At 28.7% G+C, this 21,101-nt stretch overlaps 1 protein-coding gene across 2 annotated transcripts; it reads left to right on the forward strand.

The window, feature by feature from the left end:
• Positions 1 to 13,250: 13,250 nt before the first annotated feature.
• On the forward strand, positions 13,251 to 15,425 carry LOC112747869 (homeobox-leucine zipper protein ATHB-40). 2 transcript variants are annotated; one of them, XM_025796077.2, is made up of 3 exons: positions 13,251 to 13,543; positions 13,627 to 13,946; positions 14,933 to 15,425. In XM_025796077.2, exons 1-3 carry the CDS (start codon positions 13,450 to 13,452, stop codon positions 15,149 to 15,151), a joined length of 633 nt encoding a protein of 210 aa, XP_025651862.2. In that variant the 5' UTR covers positions 13,251 to 13,449; the 3' UTR covers positions 15,152 to 15,425. The 2 variants fall into 2 exon arrangements, with proteins under 2 accessions (XP_025651862.2, XP_072074665.1); XM_072218564.1 differs by having other exon boundaries at positions 13,252 to 13,543; positions 13,612 to 13,946.
• Positions 15,426 to 21,101: the final 5,676 nt, after the last annotated feature.

Below are 21,101 nucleotides of genomic sequence, written 5' to 3' on the forward strand. Positions count from 1 at the left end.
ACTTTTGAGTTATTGATATTTTTAATATATTAAAAATGTACAAAAATGATATTTTCAATAATTTAAAAAAAATAAAATTCAATAAAATATTTTTTATAGCGTTTTTAAAATGTGTTTTTAAAACATATGTTAATCATCTAAATAATAATATAGGCAATATAAATTTTTATAAATTAAATATGAATAATAATAAATTTAAAATTAATCAAAATAATAAATATGTTATGCTAAAATAAAAATATTATGGACTTAACTCTTGAAGTTAGTAAAATAATTTTGTTTTTATAAATTATATATGATAAGAATATATATTATTTTGAAAAAAAAAATTACATACCACTCTCTTATATATATAAAAGAAATTACTAATAATAATAATGATATTAATAAAAAAATATGAGAATAGGCAGGTGAATGAGATGGCGACGCGTGGAAAATGCATAGAGGTAGAGGTCCCCGGAAGAACCTAAGGGGAAATGACACGTTGATGCAGTTGAGTTGCACCCATGTGCGCCCCTCTCTTAAGCAAGGACAATGTGTCTTTATCGCCCTACATTTCTAAGCCTGTGGCTTTTGACTTCCCTTCCCTTTCCCTGTCCCACACAACTCCCCCTCCTACCCATTTATCTTCTTACAACTCAGCTCTTCCTCTCTCTAATCATTTCACCCTATTCATCAATGCCTTATTCTTTTATATCTTTAAAAAGAATATGACTCGCTGAAAGACTGATTGACACTTGTACATTTCATCAGATAATAAAATTCAATTTTAATTTTCCTTTTTGCTACAAACCCTAATTTTTTTTTTTTTTTTTGTGTGTGTGTCATGCACTCATGCAAGATATTAAGTATTTGATGAATAATGTCATTATGTAACATAATAAGTATATATGGCCAAAACAAAGTTTATTTGGCCGCATCCCTTTGTTGTTGTGCTTATTAATTACAGTACAACTAAATATTTTTTAAATATTATTTTTTATTTAATTTTTAATATTAATTTAAAAAATTAAAATAAATTTATTATTTTTTTTATTTAAAAACAAATTTAAAAAACAGAATAATCAAACTAAAATTAAAAATTTTAAATTTGAATTTTCTCGACAATAACACATCCTAAATAAAATGCTAAATATTCTTTTAAATACAAATTTTAACTAATTATCTTTTCTCTGCAGTAACAAAAAAAATATTTCTTCTGTAGAAACTAAAAACTCAGAGCTGCAATGCCTCCCCTCCTCGCCACGTTCATCTTCTCTCGCGCCGCACACCTCCCCTCGCGACTAGCTACCCCCGCCTCCCCGCGCGCCTCCTTCATCCTGGGTCTCCTCTACCATCGCGATCCTTCTTCGTCTAAGGTAATTATGCTTGCACAATTATGTATGATTGGTAGTTTTGTAATATGAATGTCATTTAGATGTGCTAAACCCTAATTTTTACTATTCTATTGATTTCGGGTTTGGAATATTACTGTAATTAATTTGAATAAATGATCTAGTTTTGAATGTGTTCATGTTATTTATGTTAATATTAAATGTGTTTGTATTTCTGTTGTGCCATTTCTAATTTTTCAAAAATTAGATATGCGAATATTACTGTTCTTGCAAGTGTTCATTAGCTTAGAAATTTTGTTAGTAAGGTTTGCAATTGAAAGAAAAAAGCCTGAGTGAGTGGAAGAATTTATTGTGTGAAAAAATCAATTATATGAAATTTAGTTGTCTGCATAAAAATATTATGTAATTAAAAGATACTTGAATGTTAGGTTGAGAGTTCAACAAGAAAAAACCATTTGAGAGGTTGTGATTTTTTTGTAATGATTCTCTTTGAATGCCTCTTTATTTGTTTGTTTACATGAAAGATTAATTTGCTAACATTGTTTGTTTATCACAAAGGAGCTTTAATGTTTTAGTGTTGCCTGATTGTCTTATTCTCATACTTGTATTAAGGATTTGTTTATTTTTGTTGGTGATTTTTACTACCTTAAAATTATTTGGTGTGCAATCTTGTGAATTTGATAGTGTAATCTTATAATTTTAGATGTGTAATCTTATAAATTTGGAATTGTAAACAAATAATATGGATATGAGTTTTGGATGTGTTGATGAAATAATTAACGTGCATTAGTATCATTTTGGATGTGCAAATAAATCATTTAGATGTATATTTGAGTCTAGTTTTTTGTATCTAACATGCAGTCGATACCCAAAAATGCCAATAAAGAAAAGTTACTTGTGCTGGTCCAAAAAATGGTAGTGTTTAAATACATAGTGAAAAAACTCAACTAATAATAGAATAAGGTATTACATTTTATTTCTCTTTTGAATTTTGGATATTTTTATATTGTTCACTCAATTTTGGATGTGTTTTCGGTCAAAACATTATGTTTAATCTTGTGATGTGAACACTGATTTCACTACAAGAAAAATGCTGAGAACCGTTGAATTTACCGCCAGATTTAGCGGCGACGATTACAGTTAGATTTAGCGTCGGATTTAGCGACGGATGGTAATGGGTAGGGTAGGGTAGGATTTGGAGCCAACCCTAACCCTACCCGTTCTTAACCCACAGGTTACAAAAAACATACAACATTATTATATAACTTGATGATATTTTAAAATAGAATTAACTTTTATGTAAAAAAAAGACTATTAAATTATCAATTAATGATCTTCTTTTAGTAGCTAAGGATCTTTTGCATTTAGTGAGAGGTCTTTGGTTCAACATCCACTTGAAACATATTTTTATATAAGTATATAACATATACATATATAGAGTGCGGGTTGGTCGGGTAGGGTTGAGGGTCAACCCGCACCCTATCCGACCTGCACGAAAACCCTACCCGCACCCTACCCTACCCGCTGCGGATCGGATTGATTGGCAACCCTACCCGACCTGGTGGGATCGGGTTGGGTACCCGCGAGTAGGGTGCATGTTGCCACCTCTAGCGACATGTTTAATGAGAAATTCGTCATGTCAAATGTTTATCGACGGATAGCTGCTTTCGACGGTAAATTTGTCGATAACTTTTGGTGAAAAACCACAATAAATTGGAGCCAAACTTTAGCCTCGGATTTACTGTCGGATGGATCCGATAGTAGAGACGTTTAATGGAACGCTGCGTTTTGTTGATCCGCATTGCGTTACTGTCGGAAATATCCGCCGGTAAAAGCGACGGTAATCGTGCCCTAAATTAGAACCGTAAAACACTCCCTTTTCGTTTCGAATTCAGTATCTCTCTTTAACTTCTCACCTTCATCTCTCTCTCCTCTCATCCTCCCACTATCTCTTTTTAACATTCTTATCTCTTTTCTTTGTCAACCTCTGACGCCGTCGTCACTGCCTCCGATGCTGCTGCTGATGCCTCTGCCATTGTCGCCGCTACTGAACGTCCCAACCGCCGCTGCTGCTTTTGCTTCTGCCACCACTATACCTCCACTCCTCTTTAAGGATTTTTGTTTGAACTCTGGTGGTTTTAAATTCTGTTATATCAAGTTAATTAATTAGTTAGTAGAGATTAGTTAGTTTAATTTTCTATTTTAGTGGATTTAGGTGGTTAGGATATGTTAGAATAGGTTAGATTAGACTCTGAGATTGCTGAAAAATATTGGATTATTGAGCTGTTTGTTGATTCCTACTGCTGAAATTGTTAGAAAAATACTTGACTGTTTTAATAATGATCGAGCTGTTTGTATGTTACTTTAATAATGATTGAAAAAATTAACCGGTTGAAAAAGGTTGATGAATATTTGATTTGGATGGAATCCTTAAAGGGTGGAAAATTTTGAATGTTAGGGAGAGTGTATCAAAATTTTTATAAGATTTTCAGTAAAATGGAAAAAATTAAAATTATATTTTTGAAATTGTTATAATTAATTGTTGGGTTGCTATATTTTTGTATAATTGTTAATTTAAATAATTATTTTCATCTTAATTTATGTTTTTGATTTTGTTAAATTTGTGTTATAATAAATATTTATAGCATTTACTAGAGAACTATATATGTATATATTCATTTTAATTCTTATAAAAAAAAATTTTTTTCCTTTGCAATTAGTGTTTTAATGTTCTATAGGCACTTGTTAGTTTGCTAAACTAACCAAAATAATTATTCATTCTAATTTAATTATTTTGAAACTAAAATACTATGTAATTTTCCTATTTTTTTTATTTACAAAACTAAAACACTTTAAGAATTATTTGTTATTTTTCGAGTTTCTTCTTATGTTATTATTTATTGGTGTTTGTTATGTTATTAATATGTTATTAATATGTTATTAATATATTCGCTGTACAAACATGACGATAGGTAGCAGAGGTAGGTCGAGTGCGTCACGTGGTCGTGATAGAGGGCGGACTTTCACTGAATCTCCTAAGACTGCCCAGTCATCTCCCTCTACCTCAACTATCCCGTCGACCCCTGTGACATCACAGGCGGGTCCATCGGACCAGCAATTCATCGTGGTCCCAAACCCAAATTGGGTGTCTCCTTCTGCTATGCCCCCTGCAAATGCAGCAATGACGTCGACAGAGCTCGGATGGGTGATTCCTCTAACTCCCCCAAGCAGGATGTCCCTCCACCACCCCCCGTCATTTGGCTGAGAATTTGGCCCGATGGCATGCAGTCGTGAGTTCAATTTTTTAATATTAAGTTTGTTTATCTTAAGTTTGTTTATGTTAAGTTTGTTTATCTTAAGTTTATTTATGTGAGATTTTTTCTCTGACAGGTTTGCACCAAACCTCAATACTTGCACACAGGAGATATCCGAGGTCATTAAGTCCATGTACGATCACCCGTGGCCAACTTGCACGCAGATCCCGACTGATGTGAGAGAGCGTTGGTTTCAGAAGTAGGCGGTAAGAACCCAATTTCGTTTGAATTACTTAACTGTATATGAACTGTATTTTATTCCGAATAACTAATATTGGTGAATCACTCTGTGCAGTTGAAATTCATTTGGGATGCAGAATAAAATGTCATAATCAGAAAGATCTATGACCACCGGGTAGCCAAACGACTTCAGCAGATGATAAGCGACGTTCGTCAGGGGAAAGACCACCTAATATTGTGGATCCATCCAAACATCAAGTGTGAATTGGAGGCCTATTTTAGAGAGAACGACGGGTTCAAGCGTCGCCGTCTGACGAACATCGCTAATAGGGCTTCGCCCAGGTTGTCGAGGTATACGGGTGGGTCGATGAACTTCATAAAGACAAAGACCAAACTGGTAAGATTTTGGCATTGTTTAATGTTTTAGTAGTTATTTGAATTAGTTTTTTACTTTTTTTATTATCAAGTTAATTAATTAGTTAGTAGAGTAAATGTTTGTTTAATTTTCTATTTTAGTTGATTTAAGTGGTTAGGATAGGTTAGAATAGTTTAGATTAGGCTCTGAGATTACTAAAAAATGTTGTATGGAACACTTTAAGGGTGGCTAAATCCGAATTTTAGGGGAGATTCTGTCGAAATTTTCATAAGATTTTCAGTGAAGTCGAAAAAATTAAAATTATATTTTCGAAATTAGAATTAAGATTTCCTGTATTTTGGTTCATACGTATATTTATCTGTCATTGTTTAATTTGTTCGTTTATTTTATTACTTGGTTGATATATTAATTTGTAGTCTAAGTCATTGGATCGTGATGCGATACTGGCAGAGACCTTCAAGTATACCCATACTTTGAAGGCAAATAGGGAGAGATTTGCTGACAAGTGGTCTGCGACCCATTATGTGAGTATAAATTAATCCTAAGTTTCAACTTTATTTGGTTTATAGTCAATTATTTAACTATTATCCTAATTACAACTAACGTGTATAATGTAGGAGGAGTACATGCAGAAGTTGGAGGCCGCGACGTAGCAATCTCAGCCGCTTAATGGGGCCGACAAAGCCAGCTACAAGACATCAGTGGTGGATCCCAATAGGATTTGATGCGAGACCGCCTCTGAACTCCACAAGAATCAACGCTTCAGGTTGGGGTCGTTCTTCACCAATGGCATCCACTCCTCCACATTGGCGGCTTCTTTAGTCTCTGCTTCTACCTCTGCCACTAGCTTTGCTGATCCCTAGGAAGCTGTCGACCTAAGGGAGGAAGTGCAGAAGCTAACACAGGAGTTTCACTAGCAGACAAAGCAGCCTGAGTAGAGGTATCGAAAGATTCTTGCACTAACAGCCAGCAGATGCGCGCTGGAGGTAGCGGCGCTGCTGGTTCAAGCGGCGATGCTGCTGGCGGGGCACCGACAGCAGCAACTCCTCCGTCCCCTCAGCAGGGGGACCACGACGCTGCCGCCGTCGAGGACGACAAAGATTACCGAGATCTTTGGGATTTAGAATTTACACATTTTTATTTGTCTACTTTATTGTATTCTATATTTGTGACATTTTTATTTCTTTCAGACCATTTATTTTTTAATAAAATAATTTCTTGATTTCTAACAACGTTAAATTTAAAAATAAAATTAACATTACCATTAGATTTTATCCAACGGTAACTTGGCTTCTAAACACATGAAACGGCGCCAAAGTTACCGTCATCGGATGTATCCGACGGTAACCATCAACAAAATCTCACCAAATTCATTGAAAAGACTAACGAAAAATTCGCCAGTAATTATCGTTGGACAAAATAAATCCGCTGGTAAGTAGTTTTCGACGACGTTTATACCATCAATCTAAGGACGACGATAATCAATGTTTTTCTTATAGTGATTTTGCCATTTTGATATGAATTTTAGATGTGTTAATGAAATACTCAGGATCACTTTACCTCAAAAGAATAAAAATATAATCCAAAAATGTGTTGAAAGAGAAAGAATTAAAAAAAGACCTATATATGTGATGTGATGGTAGTGCATTAGAGAAAAAAAAAACAAATAATTTTTTTAATTTTTTGAACAATTAATATTCTAAAAGTGAATATTTAAATTATTTAAATAATAATAAATTTTTAAAAATAAAAAATCTAATTAATTAAAAAATTAAAATAATATATTATTAAATTTAAAGGCCGAACAAAAGTTGAATTTTAAAGAACAAGTAGCGTTTTAGTAATAATTAGGGTTGCCTAAATATAAGGAGATTTTTATTTTTGTTCTGCCGGGAACAATAATCCCTACACAGCGTGGCCACTACTTTTGTATTGGTTTCGTCCTATACGGCCAATTTAATCGATTGCATTTTACAAACTGAAAGCTCTTCAACTCATCTCTAAGTCTTATCCTTCTCCGCTAACAAGTTCAAAGTCAGTTGTGCTGCCATCACATCTCTAAATAGTTTGTTCTTTAGTGCCTCTTACACCATCATTAGGTTCCCTTGACAACTTGCCTCCCCCATCCATGTCATGCCACGGGTCGGATAAAATTGTAAATAATCCCGCTACGTTATCAACAGCATTTCTGTCAATTTCTGTCAACTCTTATTTATGACTGTGTTTAATGAAAATGTCTTTGCGGATATATCTAATAAAAATGTCTTTTTTATAACTGTGTTTAATAGAAGTGTCTTTATAGATGTATTTCCTAGATGCGTCTCCTCATACATGTATTTAAAATATAATAATCAATTGTAAAATTTGACAAGTATTATTGTTATTATTAGCATGGATTAATGGTTTTCGCTATTAACTTATATATATACATTTTTTTTATGGAGGAGCCAACTTGAATCCTTTGCTAGGTTATAGTTTGAGAGCAAAGGACAACATATTTCTAGTCAACAATCCTAGAAACCAGTTTTAAATATTAAAGATCTAATATCAGTGATTTTGAACAACGAATAAAAGATGTACTTCTAGAGTTTATGATTAATTACCGTATGCGTTAAGTGGTTAAAGGATAATATCTTAAATGAAAGTTTAGTACTCGAAAACACGCATCCTGTCTAATATTCTCATAGGTGGCACGTGATTAATCTATTTGCTATTAAAAAATTCGATAAAAGTGTGAATCTTTTTCTTATAACATATATATAGAGTGATTAGATCTTAATTATCAAAGATTTAACTTTCAAAGAGTCCTCCTACACACTTATCTTTTCTTGTCATTTATATTAATCGTGAGGCCTTGAAGCTTAATAATAAGAAATGATGATATCTAAAATTTAAAATGGACCACTCAATCACTTGGGGAGTTTATAGGAATATAAAATTTAAACATTCAACTTGATTTTATAAAGACAAAAACTAAAAAATCAATACAAGTTTATCGTAAAAAATTCTAACAGCCAAGCATGAGGGTATATACCTACAATTTCTAGTTAGTGAAAAAGTCCCAGGTGGGATTGTATGTTTCTCTAAACAATTCTAAACACTAGAGCGCCTGTGTTTTAAATTTTAATTTGTGGTATGTGGCCCATAAAAGAGGGATGTCCGGATAGGATAATGCATTTCTATTGCACCTTGTATTAATAATGGACCAATATAAGCCAAGTGTATGTAACGTACATGTCACATGTGATGAGCTGACACCTTTTGCTGCAATTTTTGTATTTCTTAACCTTTACTAATACTGTTGGGGATTTCAGTTAATTTTTCGGATAAGTAATCAATCTCAATTTTAGAATAGTCAACAGATATTTAGAGAAAATCATTTTTTAGATATCCAAATGATATTTTTTTATTTATAAAATAATGTATCATCTTTTTTCAAGATTAAAGTAATATATTTTTTAATATATATTTTACTAAAATATCTTTTACTAACTATATACAAATTAGTGATAATTATTAGTTAATTTAGATAATAATAATAATAATATTTATTACATTATTAATTATGAATATATTTTTTATACATTATTTTATAATATATATATATATATATATATATATATATATATATATATATATATATACTTAAACAAATTGTTAAAATAGCAATATGAAGTTGGATAAGCTCTAAAATAACTGCAGTTTATTGAGTTATTCCATGCACCACGCATCTGAAAGGAACTTTTTTCTTTATATATATATATAGAAATAGGAGAAAAAGGGAAAAAATAAGAGAAACTCAAATGTATGAAGTAATTGACACGACAGGAAGCTACGAAAATAAGCGTACATTAATAGGGGTATGTAGAGATGTCCAATCTCCAATGAAATGTTGTGGATGGAGTTTGGTTGTACCATGACAATTGAAAAGGAACCTGCAAACTGCAACAACCGTTGTCTCCTTAAGGAATCAAGACTATGATGAAACACATGTCTTTGAAACAATGGGGCAAAGAGAAAAAAATATCTACTTGGCCAATGCAAGCTAGCTTAGCATATAATAGTTCATTGAAAATTATTGATGAATCTAATGTGTTTTATTAGTAAGATAGAGAAGAGATAGAGAGAAGCCTTTCTCAAATAAATAAAGGACAGACAAAGTGAACATGCTTTATATCTTTGTCCAGCATCACCCAAACTGAATATTCCTTTAAAGGTTTACTACATTGTTGCCACGTACATTTCTCAACCTCAACATTTATAATTATATTTCTATTTACACAGGTCAAGGCTAGGGCAAAGATAAGGAGAGAAGAAAAGCAATAAATTTAAAGCAGTCTTGATGGTGTGTCACACAGTCACACAGCACGTACGGTCCACCTTGTTTGGGTGCTTGCCTTTTAATTTGCATAAAAAATATCACTCTTTTTATTATCTTAAATTCTTAATATAACATTAAAATTTCTATAACTAAAAAATTTAAAATTCAATTTTTGTTCTCTTTAAAAAAAATATAAGACAATTAAAAAAATATTGAAAAAAAATTCAAACAAATTTTAAAAAAATATATGAAAAATATAATTATTCACGTACAATAATAGGATAGCTTTTTAAATTCGTCAAAATAATCATCAAAATTTATTTGATAAAGAGAAGTAATTATCGTGTATATACATAATACATACATAATAATACATTTTTAAGGAAAAAATATAATAATTTTTCTTAATGTTCGGTCAAATACAATGCAACTTCTGTAATTCATTTGCTTATATTGATATATGAGAAATGTTTGAGAATGGTCAGAATTTTTTTTTTTTGAGTATTTAAAAATATGAGTTAGTTAAAATATATTGTTGAATTAATAGACTAAAAAAATTAGATTAATTACTAAAAATATTAACTAAAAATAATAAATTCTGATAATTTTTTAACATTTTTTTTTGTATATTTCTTTAAAGAGAATTAGCTGAAAAGTTTACATGATCTCTGTAATAAGTAAAGTTGTATGTACCATATAATCCAAATGAATAATGCTAGGGAGACAAAAAAAACAGCCAGAACTTGTCTTATTTAGCATTCATTAATTGTCGTAATAATTAATGAATGTTAAGGCAAGTTATGACTGTTTTTGGCTGATTTTCTTTGGTTACCAAATATTTCCGAATCCAAATATTGTATGTTTCCCTTGGCAACAAAACAAAGCAAGTAAAAGCCAGTGATACCTAATATTTTCTCGTTAACATAAATACCCCATATTATAACAGCAATGCTAAGGGTTAGCAGTTTTTTAGATTTTGAGCCATTAAATAATCAGTATAAGCATTTCAAATAGAGGGATAAAGAAGAGGATTGATGGCTAAATAATTTGACGCGTGAGGAAAAACTCTGCTTGGCTAAATAATGGCTAAAATTTTATCAAAATCCTGAGACTTTTCGCATATTATAATATGATTCCAACTTGGCATTTTAATTACACTTATAAAATATATATCATATGACTTCCACAAAGTCTTACACTCTTAATTAGATACAAAATCCATCCATGCAATTAGACATGTGGCAATACTATATACACTTAATTAATTAATAATGTTTGTGTGTAATAGTTAATTAATTTTAACCTTATATATTTAATTTTACTTTTTCATATGTGTGTGATCTTCAATTTTTATGACTTGTTTGTTTGTAAATGTCTATATGTAATTGGAAGAGTTTTTAGTGTACCTAGAACACCAATGTATTAGTGTTGCAAGTGTGAGGAGTGTTGAAGTTAGTCCCACATCAAAAAAAGCAAGAAAGAGTGCGGAGTTTATAAGATGAGAGACCCGTTAACTTATTACCTTAAGGTTTTGAGTTAGATATGGTGTCATCCCATCTTATGTTCTCTTGCTTGATTCCTCCCAAAATCTCTCCGTTGGTCGAGAGCTCCTCACGGTTGGCCCAACACGGTGTTCCAATTGTTTTAACCGTTGATCTGAATTATAAAAAATATATATAATATATACTTAAAATTTTTCCTATGTAATTATGTATGATAAAGATTAACTATGTAATGTATGTTATGGAATGAAATTTAGAAAATATACGAATTAAGTGGATAAAGTTGGATTAAACCGGTAAACCATAGATAGAGTTTAGAGACTGCATCTTTTGACATAAAATAAGAACAAACTTAAAAATATATATATGAGATTACCTTTGAGTGAAATTGAACTCAATCCTGTCCAACCTATCCATTAACAATATGGATAGGATATCACGTTTTTAACTTTTAATTTAATTTATTTTGTCCTTGACTTGCAAATATACTAAACCCAAGGGAGTATAATAAAAATATATGACAGTGGTGAGTGATCACGTACGTTGTCAATGACGACATGCCTAATAGGAAGGTCAGAGCTAGGGAGGTGTGAACTCAAAGTTCTAATTAATTAATTGCTAAATATATCATAAAACATATGTTTCAAAGCTACACTCATCTCGAGCCATGCATACCCTAAATTAAACCACAAAGCCAGAAAGCAAAGCCGTATATGATGAATCGGAACATATTATATAGAATTGAATGAATATATATACCATGCATTATACCACCTAATTGGGATACAAAATTGAAAGTGCCTTACTTGTTCAACTCCAGAGGCTAACCGCTCCTCTTTTGTTTATTAAGGTCGAGGTGGTCAGCTTTGGGATCCCAATCCCATTCACATCAAAGAGGATTTAAAAGAAAAAAAGAAAAATAAATTAAAGGAACGGCATGCGTGTGACTGTGGATAAGAGAGGCGATGAATTTCCGACTTACTTAAGTGTGGGTTTCCACTTACACATAAACTCCAGCATTGTCCGTATGCTTAATTATCTTGGCTTCTAGATGGCTAATCCATTTGTACGTACTCATTAATCATTAAATCCAAATTGAAACACATACAAGATGAGTTTCATCATTATTAATTGATCCCTTGCTGGGTACATACACATTAGTACATGACTGACCCCTCCAGTAGATTACTATTTTTTTTCTTTATTATGATTTTTCTACATCAAGTCTAAATTATTATACTTAGTGCCTACAAATTAAATACTTAAATAATAAAATACGTATATATATAAAAGCTAACTATTCAAGTATACTACAAGTTTTTATATTAATTTGCATAGCAAGATATGTATCCCTTAGTTTTTGGTACGTACGAGAAACGAGATCAATGATAGATGAATTTACAGAGATATATACAATAGTATATATGATGAGATAAAATGGGGTCCCTTTTATATTGGAAGGGTGCCGCACGCTTATTTTGTTGGTGTGCATGATGAGTATTAGAGGTGTTCGTGGTAAATCGGTTTCGTATCAAATAATTTTGGCTGGATGATTTTTTTTTTTAAATAATTTAATTCAATAATCTAATCTAATTTTAAGCGATTTAGATTGAATTAGATTTGTGATTCTATATATATAATAAATTTTGATATCAAATTTTAAATAATTAAAAATAACATAATAAGTCTTATTTTAAAAAATTATCAATAATATTATAATAGAAATAAAATTATAAATTAATTAAAATAAATAAATTTTATTTAAAATTTATAAAATATTCACTAAATAATAATAATATATATAAATAAGATAAAAATGTATAATAAATTTAATATATTATAGATAAAATTTTAAATATAATATCAAAATAATATTATTATGTTATACTGTATAAATTAAATTGAATTGTTTTTAAAAATAAATTTAAAATTTTATCCAAATTATACAATTTGTCAGTAATAAAATTTGATTAAAACTAAAATAATATAATTTTAATTTATTTTTTATTTGAATGAGCAGTGTGTATATTTAACGCCGTAACGAGTATATATGTAGTAGAGCATGTGTTGGCAACTAATAAATAAATGGGGAAAATGAGAGAGATGGCACTAATCCGTAAATATATAAGAGAAATGAGGGCATGTTTTTGGGGTGAGTGTTGTGCATCCATTAAGACACACAGTCTCACACATCATTTTCCTTATAAATACATCACACTCTCCCGTCTTGTCTCTCCAACAACATTAGACTCTTAGCTTTCAGAGCTCACTCCTCCTTAACAAGAAGCCTTCCAGCTGAGTCAATATCTAACCTTAATTTCCTCTATACTATATTAGCAACTAGCTAGCAAGAGAGATTAGAGAGAAATATAAGACTAATAACATCACCATCATCATCATCAACATATAAATACATAGAATCATGAATCAAAGATCTATGGATGAACAAATGATGCTTATATCTCAGCTATATCCTGCTGGTGGTGGTGCCTACACTCAGATAATTGCTCAACAAGGTTAGTTATTATATAAACAAACGTTACGTTGCTGTTGTTGTTGTTGTTGTTGTTTTAATTTTATGTAGATATATATTTTGTAGGGGAGAATAAGAAAGCAAGAAGGAGGCGTAATAAGAAGAAGAAGGGAGGAGAAAACGGAGGTGGAGAAGGGAACAAAAAGAGAAAGTTGAGTGAAGAGCAAGTGAATCTTCTTGAGATGAATTTTGGGAATGAACACAAACTGGAGTCGGAACGGAAGGACAAGCTAGCTTTGGAGCTTGGTTTGGATCCGAGGCAAGTTGCCGTTTGGTTTCAGAATAGAAGAGCTCGTTGGAAGAACAAGAAACTGGAGGAAGAATACTCCAATCTCAAGAGAGCACATGAAACCACTTTACTCGACAAATGTCGCCTTGAAACTGAGGTAAACTATATTCAAATTAATTAAACCTTCTCTTTCTTAATGCTTAAGGGGAACCCAAAATCACTATTTCTTTCTTTTTAATTCTCTTAACGTCAGTTTTGGACAACCATGTCATGTGACTAATTAACTTCTCTTAACTCCACAGGTCAGCTCGTTCATTTTTTTTTTAATTAATTTATCTTTAAAATATCATGATCTGACTAGCTATTACTCACATAAAATATCTTTAAGTAAAGATTACAGTTAAAAATCATTAAAGCATTAATTTATGTTAAGTGTTAACATTTTAATTACTATCTTTATAAAAAGACATCTTTACCTGAGTAAAATCTTTGGGTTAAGTGTTGAAACATGAAAGAGTGAAGCACTACCCGCATGCAGCCAGTTCTTCAGACCGAAAAGAAAAACACAAAGCAGAGAACCACCGGCCATATATATATATATCAAGTTCAGGATATTTTTAAAATAAGTGAGAGATAGAACTAATGATGATAACTCTTTTAAGTGCCGAAAAATAAAATAAAACAAATTGTAATTTTTTTTTCATCAACTTATTATATATATGCGAGCTCTGGGCTCGAAGAAATCCAAAAGGTCCTGTTAGTTCTTGCCACAGGATAAGAGTAAGGAAAGAAAAAATAAATGAAAAAGACCACAAAGATGGAACAGCAAAATGCCACCTTAGCAGACAACAAAAACCACTGTTTTCTTTTCAGTTCTTCCATAAAGTTTGTGAATGAATATTTGTATTAGGATAAAATTAACGTTGGGCTTTGCTGAAGGAAGGCCCACTAAGCCACGTGACATGTGTTCCCACGTGAATCACCATTTGCCTATACCATAATGCACCTACCAAACCATGCATACCTTGTCTAATTTTCAATGACACTAAAATATGAATATATTCGGTCCTGTGTTACTATTACAAACTTATTTCTAGTATTTTTTTCGTTTTAATCATTCACAATTTCATGCCATGGTTGCAGGTGCTGAAACTTAACGAGCAACTTTCTAATGCAAAAGAGGAGATTCAACGATTGCAAGACATGGTCCCAAGCAACAGTTCTAGTTCGCAATCGCAATCACAATCACAGTCAATGGAAATTATGGACCCGCCATTTCTTGGAGACTATGTCTTTTGTGTACCTGAAGCTCATTACATTAATGGCATGGAATGGGTTGATCCGTACGAAAATATTTGGTAAAAACAAAAAAATTGGTCCAAACTTGTCTTATTTAGTATTCATTAATTATTACTAGAATTAATATAAATAAGACAACTTTAGACTTTTTTTTTTCTAACATTACTAGGCCAACTTATTATATATTTACATAAGTTTAATTAGCATGTTGTAAATGATGTGAATAATGATCTAATATGTAATATATTGTTCCTAGCTCTAAACTAGTGTGTGTATTTGACTATGATGTAATTGGAAGGTATTCATCAACATAATAACTTGCATTTTGACCCCCTCATCTCAGAATATCTTTATTTTATACACAATATTATTTAACTAATGTCATGATGAAACATATCGTGTCGTATGTTTCTTTAGCAAAAATAATTAATAATAATTGAGTTCACCAATGCTCTAGCTAGGTTTCATTTTGTTATATATGTCCATATAAAATTAGAGAATAAAATCACATACAATTGGATGAGTTGGGCTCTATAGTCTATACATAAAGTTCGATGGTAGTGACGTTTCAATCCTAATCTAGTTGGTCATCTTATCTCTGTTTTATTTTTGGCAATTACAACGGGTTCTTTATATTTGATTTTTGAGAATGAACTAGTAATGGAATTCCTTAATCCTTATCGCTCCGTTTATATATACGGTGAATTTTATCCGATGTTTTTTAAAAATAAAGGATAAATTATTTTGTATGACCTACATGTCTTATTGTTATTAGATAAAATAAATTAATTTATTATAGTAAATTTTTTATTTAATCAAAATTTTATTAACCTAATTAATTATAGTATAATTTTTTTTACAAATTATAAAAATTACTAACAAAAATTATATTTTGCAATTTTTTATTTTTTTAAATCACACATCTATTAATTAATTTCAATAACAAAATAAAAAATACGCTCTTACTAATTTTCTCTTACTTTTTTCATTCTTTTAAAAATCTCCTTCATTTTCCTTCACAATGAAACTAGATTCATTGAAAATATTTTAAAATAATAAAACTTTTCAAATACCTCACTTTCAAAACAATAAAGATAAAAAAAAAGTATATTTTTAAGTGCAAACTAAAATGCAGTTAAAAATGTTTGTGCAACAATAAAAAAAAATAAAGACCTAAATACAAACAGAAATGTAGTAACATGAATTAATGCATGTGTATGCCGTATAATAAAATAAATAACTTTTTAATTAGCCAACAAAAATAATGGATAATAAATAGATATAATTAGTTAATAAGAACAATAAAAAAATTTTGAAAAAATTTTAAGAAAGCAAGGGAGAGAGTTTTGAGAATTTTAATATTTTTTGTGCTTCTTGCATTTTTTATTTATTCTTTTTGTTTTTTGAGATTTTTTTATTTTATAATTAAAATTTATTAATAAATGTGTGATTTAAGAAAAATATAAAAAATTACAAAATTAAATTTTTCTAATAATTTTTATAATTTACAAAAAAAAATGACATCATGATTAATTGATTAGATTAATAAAACTTAAGTTAGATTAAAAGTTAAAGTTAACTATGATAAGTCAATTCATTTTATTTTATTTAATTTAATAATAAGAAAATATATTACAAAAGATAACTTACTCTTTAATTTAGATAAAATTTGATGAAATTCACACACACATACACATATATGTTGTAACTATCGTGATCTAAAGTTGAAACTAAGCGGATCTTGGTCCCGACGGAAAATACAAAACTGTTGGGGCATAGTCGCATACTACTATAGCTATACATGCATCTTGCTTTTTTATCTTAAAATAAAAGAAGAAAAAAAAAACATTTGAAAAAAATTGATATTCCAAATAATTGTCAATTTCTATCATTAAGATGATATTAATAAAATTTTTAAATTAATAACTATGATGATGAATTAATTACATGTATTTATTATTATTTGTTTTAATATATGTGTCTCTTATTTTTTGGACAGTTATTTTGATATGAAAAGTGTATAAGAACATGAATGTTACATATGCAATTATGCATGATTAATGCCTAATTCCAGAAAATATTTTTTAAAAGAAAATAAAATTTTCTACCATCATGTTTTTAAAATCGATTCTAAAAATAAATTAAAAAAATTGTTTTTTAATAAATAATTTTTTTTGTAGTGCTATAAAACATTAAAAAAAATTAAAAAATAGCTGGTGTAAATAAAAATTTTTGACTTTATAATTTATTATCTTAAAAATCTTTTACATAATTTAATTTGTAGTGCTACATGTATAGCGTGTTTTATTTCTATCTCAAAATTAAGTTATAGTTAGATTAATTGCATTTTATCCCTAGAGACTTTAAGTATATGATCTTTTAGTCGTCATCTTTTTCATCAATTATTACAAAATAATATATACTTTTAAGAGTTAAAATATTGTGTATATATATATATATATATATATATATGGAAAGTTCTATGGTGATATTGATTTTGGTGGTCAAGGATGGCATAAATTTGACCAAGTAAAATATTGATACATGACAAAAAAAATTAAATCTAAAACTAAAATAATTTTCTCTTTCTTATAATTACTTTTATCAAAATAATTTTTTATAATTTTTTTGTAATTATAAAAATAATTATAAAAAATATTAAAATAATTTTTTAATTATATTTTTAATTATTATTTTATTATTTTTTTATTTTTAAAAAATAATTTTTTATAATTATTTTTACTAAAATATTTTTTTATAATTATTTTTATTTTTTAATTATTATTATTATTATTATTATTATTATTATTATTATTTTTTATCAAAATAAATTTTTTTATAATTATTTTTTTTTGTAATTTTAAAAAACTAAAACCAAAATAATATTCTTTCTCTTATAATTTTTTATGATTATTTTTAAACTAACACCAAGAGAGAGAATATCATTTTAGTATTAGTTTTTCGAAATTATAAAAAAATAATTATAAAAAATTATTTTTTAGAAATAAAAATAATAATAAAAGTAATTAAAAAATAATTTTGGTGTTATTTTTAGAAATTAATAAAAATAATAATAATAAAAATAATTAAAAAATAAAAATAATAATAAAAAAATATTTTAGTAAAAATAACTATAAAAATTATTTTTAAAAAATAAAAAGTAAAAATAATAAAATAATAATTATAAATATAATTATAAAATTATTTTAGTGTTATTTTTTTAAAATTATTTTTTATAATTATGAAAATAATTATAAAAAATTATTTTGATAAAAATAATCATAAAAAATTACAAGAGAGATAATCATTTTTATTTTAGATTTAATTTTCTTGTCATATGTCAATATTTTACTTGTTGGTTAAATTTATGCCACCTTTAGCTACCAAAACTAATATATATATATATCGAATATATTAGGGGGTGAATGCCATTATTTTTTTATTGAGTACATATGAGACTTAATGATTTCAATTGTTCAAGATAAAATACAAACTAAATAACATTGTTCTTTGAAAAAATATTCAAAGTGATGGTTTTTTTATAGGCATTTAATAACGAATAAATAAATAAATAATGAAACTTTAGAATTAAGTATGTTATGACTTATGAGTTCCATAATAAGTGATATTCACCACAATAATAATAATAATAAGCCAAGTCATAAAAATTAGCATTCTCTTTTGAGAGGTTGTGACACTATATGAAAATTAAAAGGCTACGCCTATAAAGTGAGGTAGTTAAATTATTGTACTAAATACTTGTAAATGAACTTGTTTCAACAGAATGAAAGTTATATTATTACAAGTAATAACACGTGACTAATTAGTTAAATATAATATAACACACTTAAATCATGAAATTCCTTCATCCAAAATACACTAATTATTTTAGTTGAACTATTCTGCATAGATTTTAATAATAAAATTATAATTTAAAGAAGGTGGACATATAATAAAGTAAAATAATTCGTGTGTTTAAGAAAGAGTTTGCAAAAAGGACAGATATGAAACAGACAGAGAGAATATGCAGCCTAATTATTCCCATGAAATAGATGGTTGAGGTCTTGAAGCTTTGAACCTAGACAAAGTCTTTACTTCTTGTTTAGGGGCTCTGGTTTTTCAGAATCAGGACTAAACACTGTTACTTTTTTTTCCTTTTATAATTGTTTGTCCATTAAAATTTGCATTGACTTCAACACTAGACTTAGGCTATATAGCACAGCCTTACAGCAACATCTAACAATTCAAAGATTCATTCATTATATTATGTTGTTCACTACTTATTCGTCACATTAATTTCTTATATTATTGTCTCACATATGTAAAATAAAATAAAATATGTTAAATGCGAAGATCTCCTTAATCCTTAATATATGGGAGAGATTCTAAGTTGGTGAAAAGTAGTTGTGGGGTTAAACGTGCTGGGAAATAAACTAAAAGACAGAGCGAGAGACTAATATTAAGTATTGTAAAACAAAGTTTTAAAATGGACTTAAGCACCTAGCTATTAGTGGGGTACATACATGCATTCTGATAATGGCTTAATTCTGAAGTATAAAGACAATTTCTCTAATAGGATTATATGAGGAAATAAAACGTGATTATAACTTACTTTACCTAAATTCACATGATCGAATCAATTATATCAAAGAGCTACTGTAGGTTAGAAAATATATCATATTACTGGAACCCAACAACGCAACAAACATCAATTAGTCCAATTTGAGTTTGAGGTTTTACAAAACTGGATTGAGTTTATCGAATTATGTAAACCTAATGCCTAATCAAAAGAAGAAAAAAGTTAAACTAATAATGTGACATAATTTAGATAAATCAAACTCACTCTATTTTGATTCATTGAATTTATTGGTTTCTAGTTTCTACTTAGATGATAGTGAATGCTGGACAGAAGAATGGTAGTACTTTTCGCATACGTTACAAAATAGAAAAGGGAATGCTTTCATAAAGACGCGTAAAACGTCAAAAAGACGTTTACGTGTCGCATTATTATTGGACGTATTAATAAATCAGTTATTTTTGAATTTTTTAACAAATTATAATAAAACTGATTTTTTTATAATAATAACAATAAATCCATCTTTTTAGGGATCTAATTATATTTTTAAATTTTTAGGGATTTAAATATCTGTAAAACAAAAAGTTCAGAGATACATTTGTCGTTTTATCAAAAAATTTAAAGATATTCGATTTAGATTGTGTAATTCAATTGGATCAAATTATGTCTAATAATTATAATGCAGACAATTAGGTTTATTATTGTTGTTATAATAAATTGATTTTGTTATGATTTATTAAAAAATAAATTATTAACTAATTTAATAAAGATGTCCAATAATAACATAACACATATAAACATCTTTAATAATCACCAAAAAAAAAATATAAACATCTTTAAAAAAAAATATTATTAGTGTCTTTATTAAAGTGGTCTCCAATAGAAAAATTTTAGGGCGTTGTTCCTTTTTTTTTTTTTTGGACTTGGGGCGTTTTTCCTTTCTCTTGCTTTTTTTTTTTCTTCTCGGTGCTGGGCTTTATCAATTAGATATTCTACGAGATGGACCCAAAAAGTCAACAAGTCCAATCTCTATTCTACGATAGAGAGCCTAATTGATTTTTGGTCCGAAATATCATGAGCCCAATTATTTCATCATCAAAACGCATATTGGGGTTACACCGCCAAAGTTTATCGGCTTCATCTCTTTAAGCTAAAATGGATAAAATCTTTTACACCAAACACTCTTAAGCCCATTTATGAAACAATGAAAAAAAAAACTCTCTCTCACACTGTTTTTGACATATTTTATTTAAGAATTTAGTTAATATATACTTTAAATATATAAATTAAAACTACAAATTAAAAAAGTTATTATAAAAACAGAAATATTTAGTAATAAAAAATATTAATAAAAAACTTTTAAAATTTACTATTTTTGACTTTATTTAATGCACATTACAATAAATAAATACTAAATAAAATGAATTTAGATTGTTT

This window comes from Arachis hypogaea, chromosome 15 (genome assembly GCF_003086295.3).
Source record: "Arachis hypogaea cultivar Tifrunner chromosome 15, arahy.Tifrunner.gnm2.J5K5, whole genome shotgun sequence".
Classification (NCBI taxonomy): domain Eukaryota; kingdom Viridiplantae; phylum Streptophyta; class Magnoliopsida; order Fabales; family Fabaceae; genus Arachis; species Arachis hypogaea.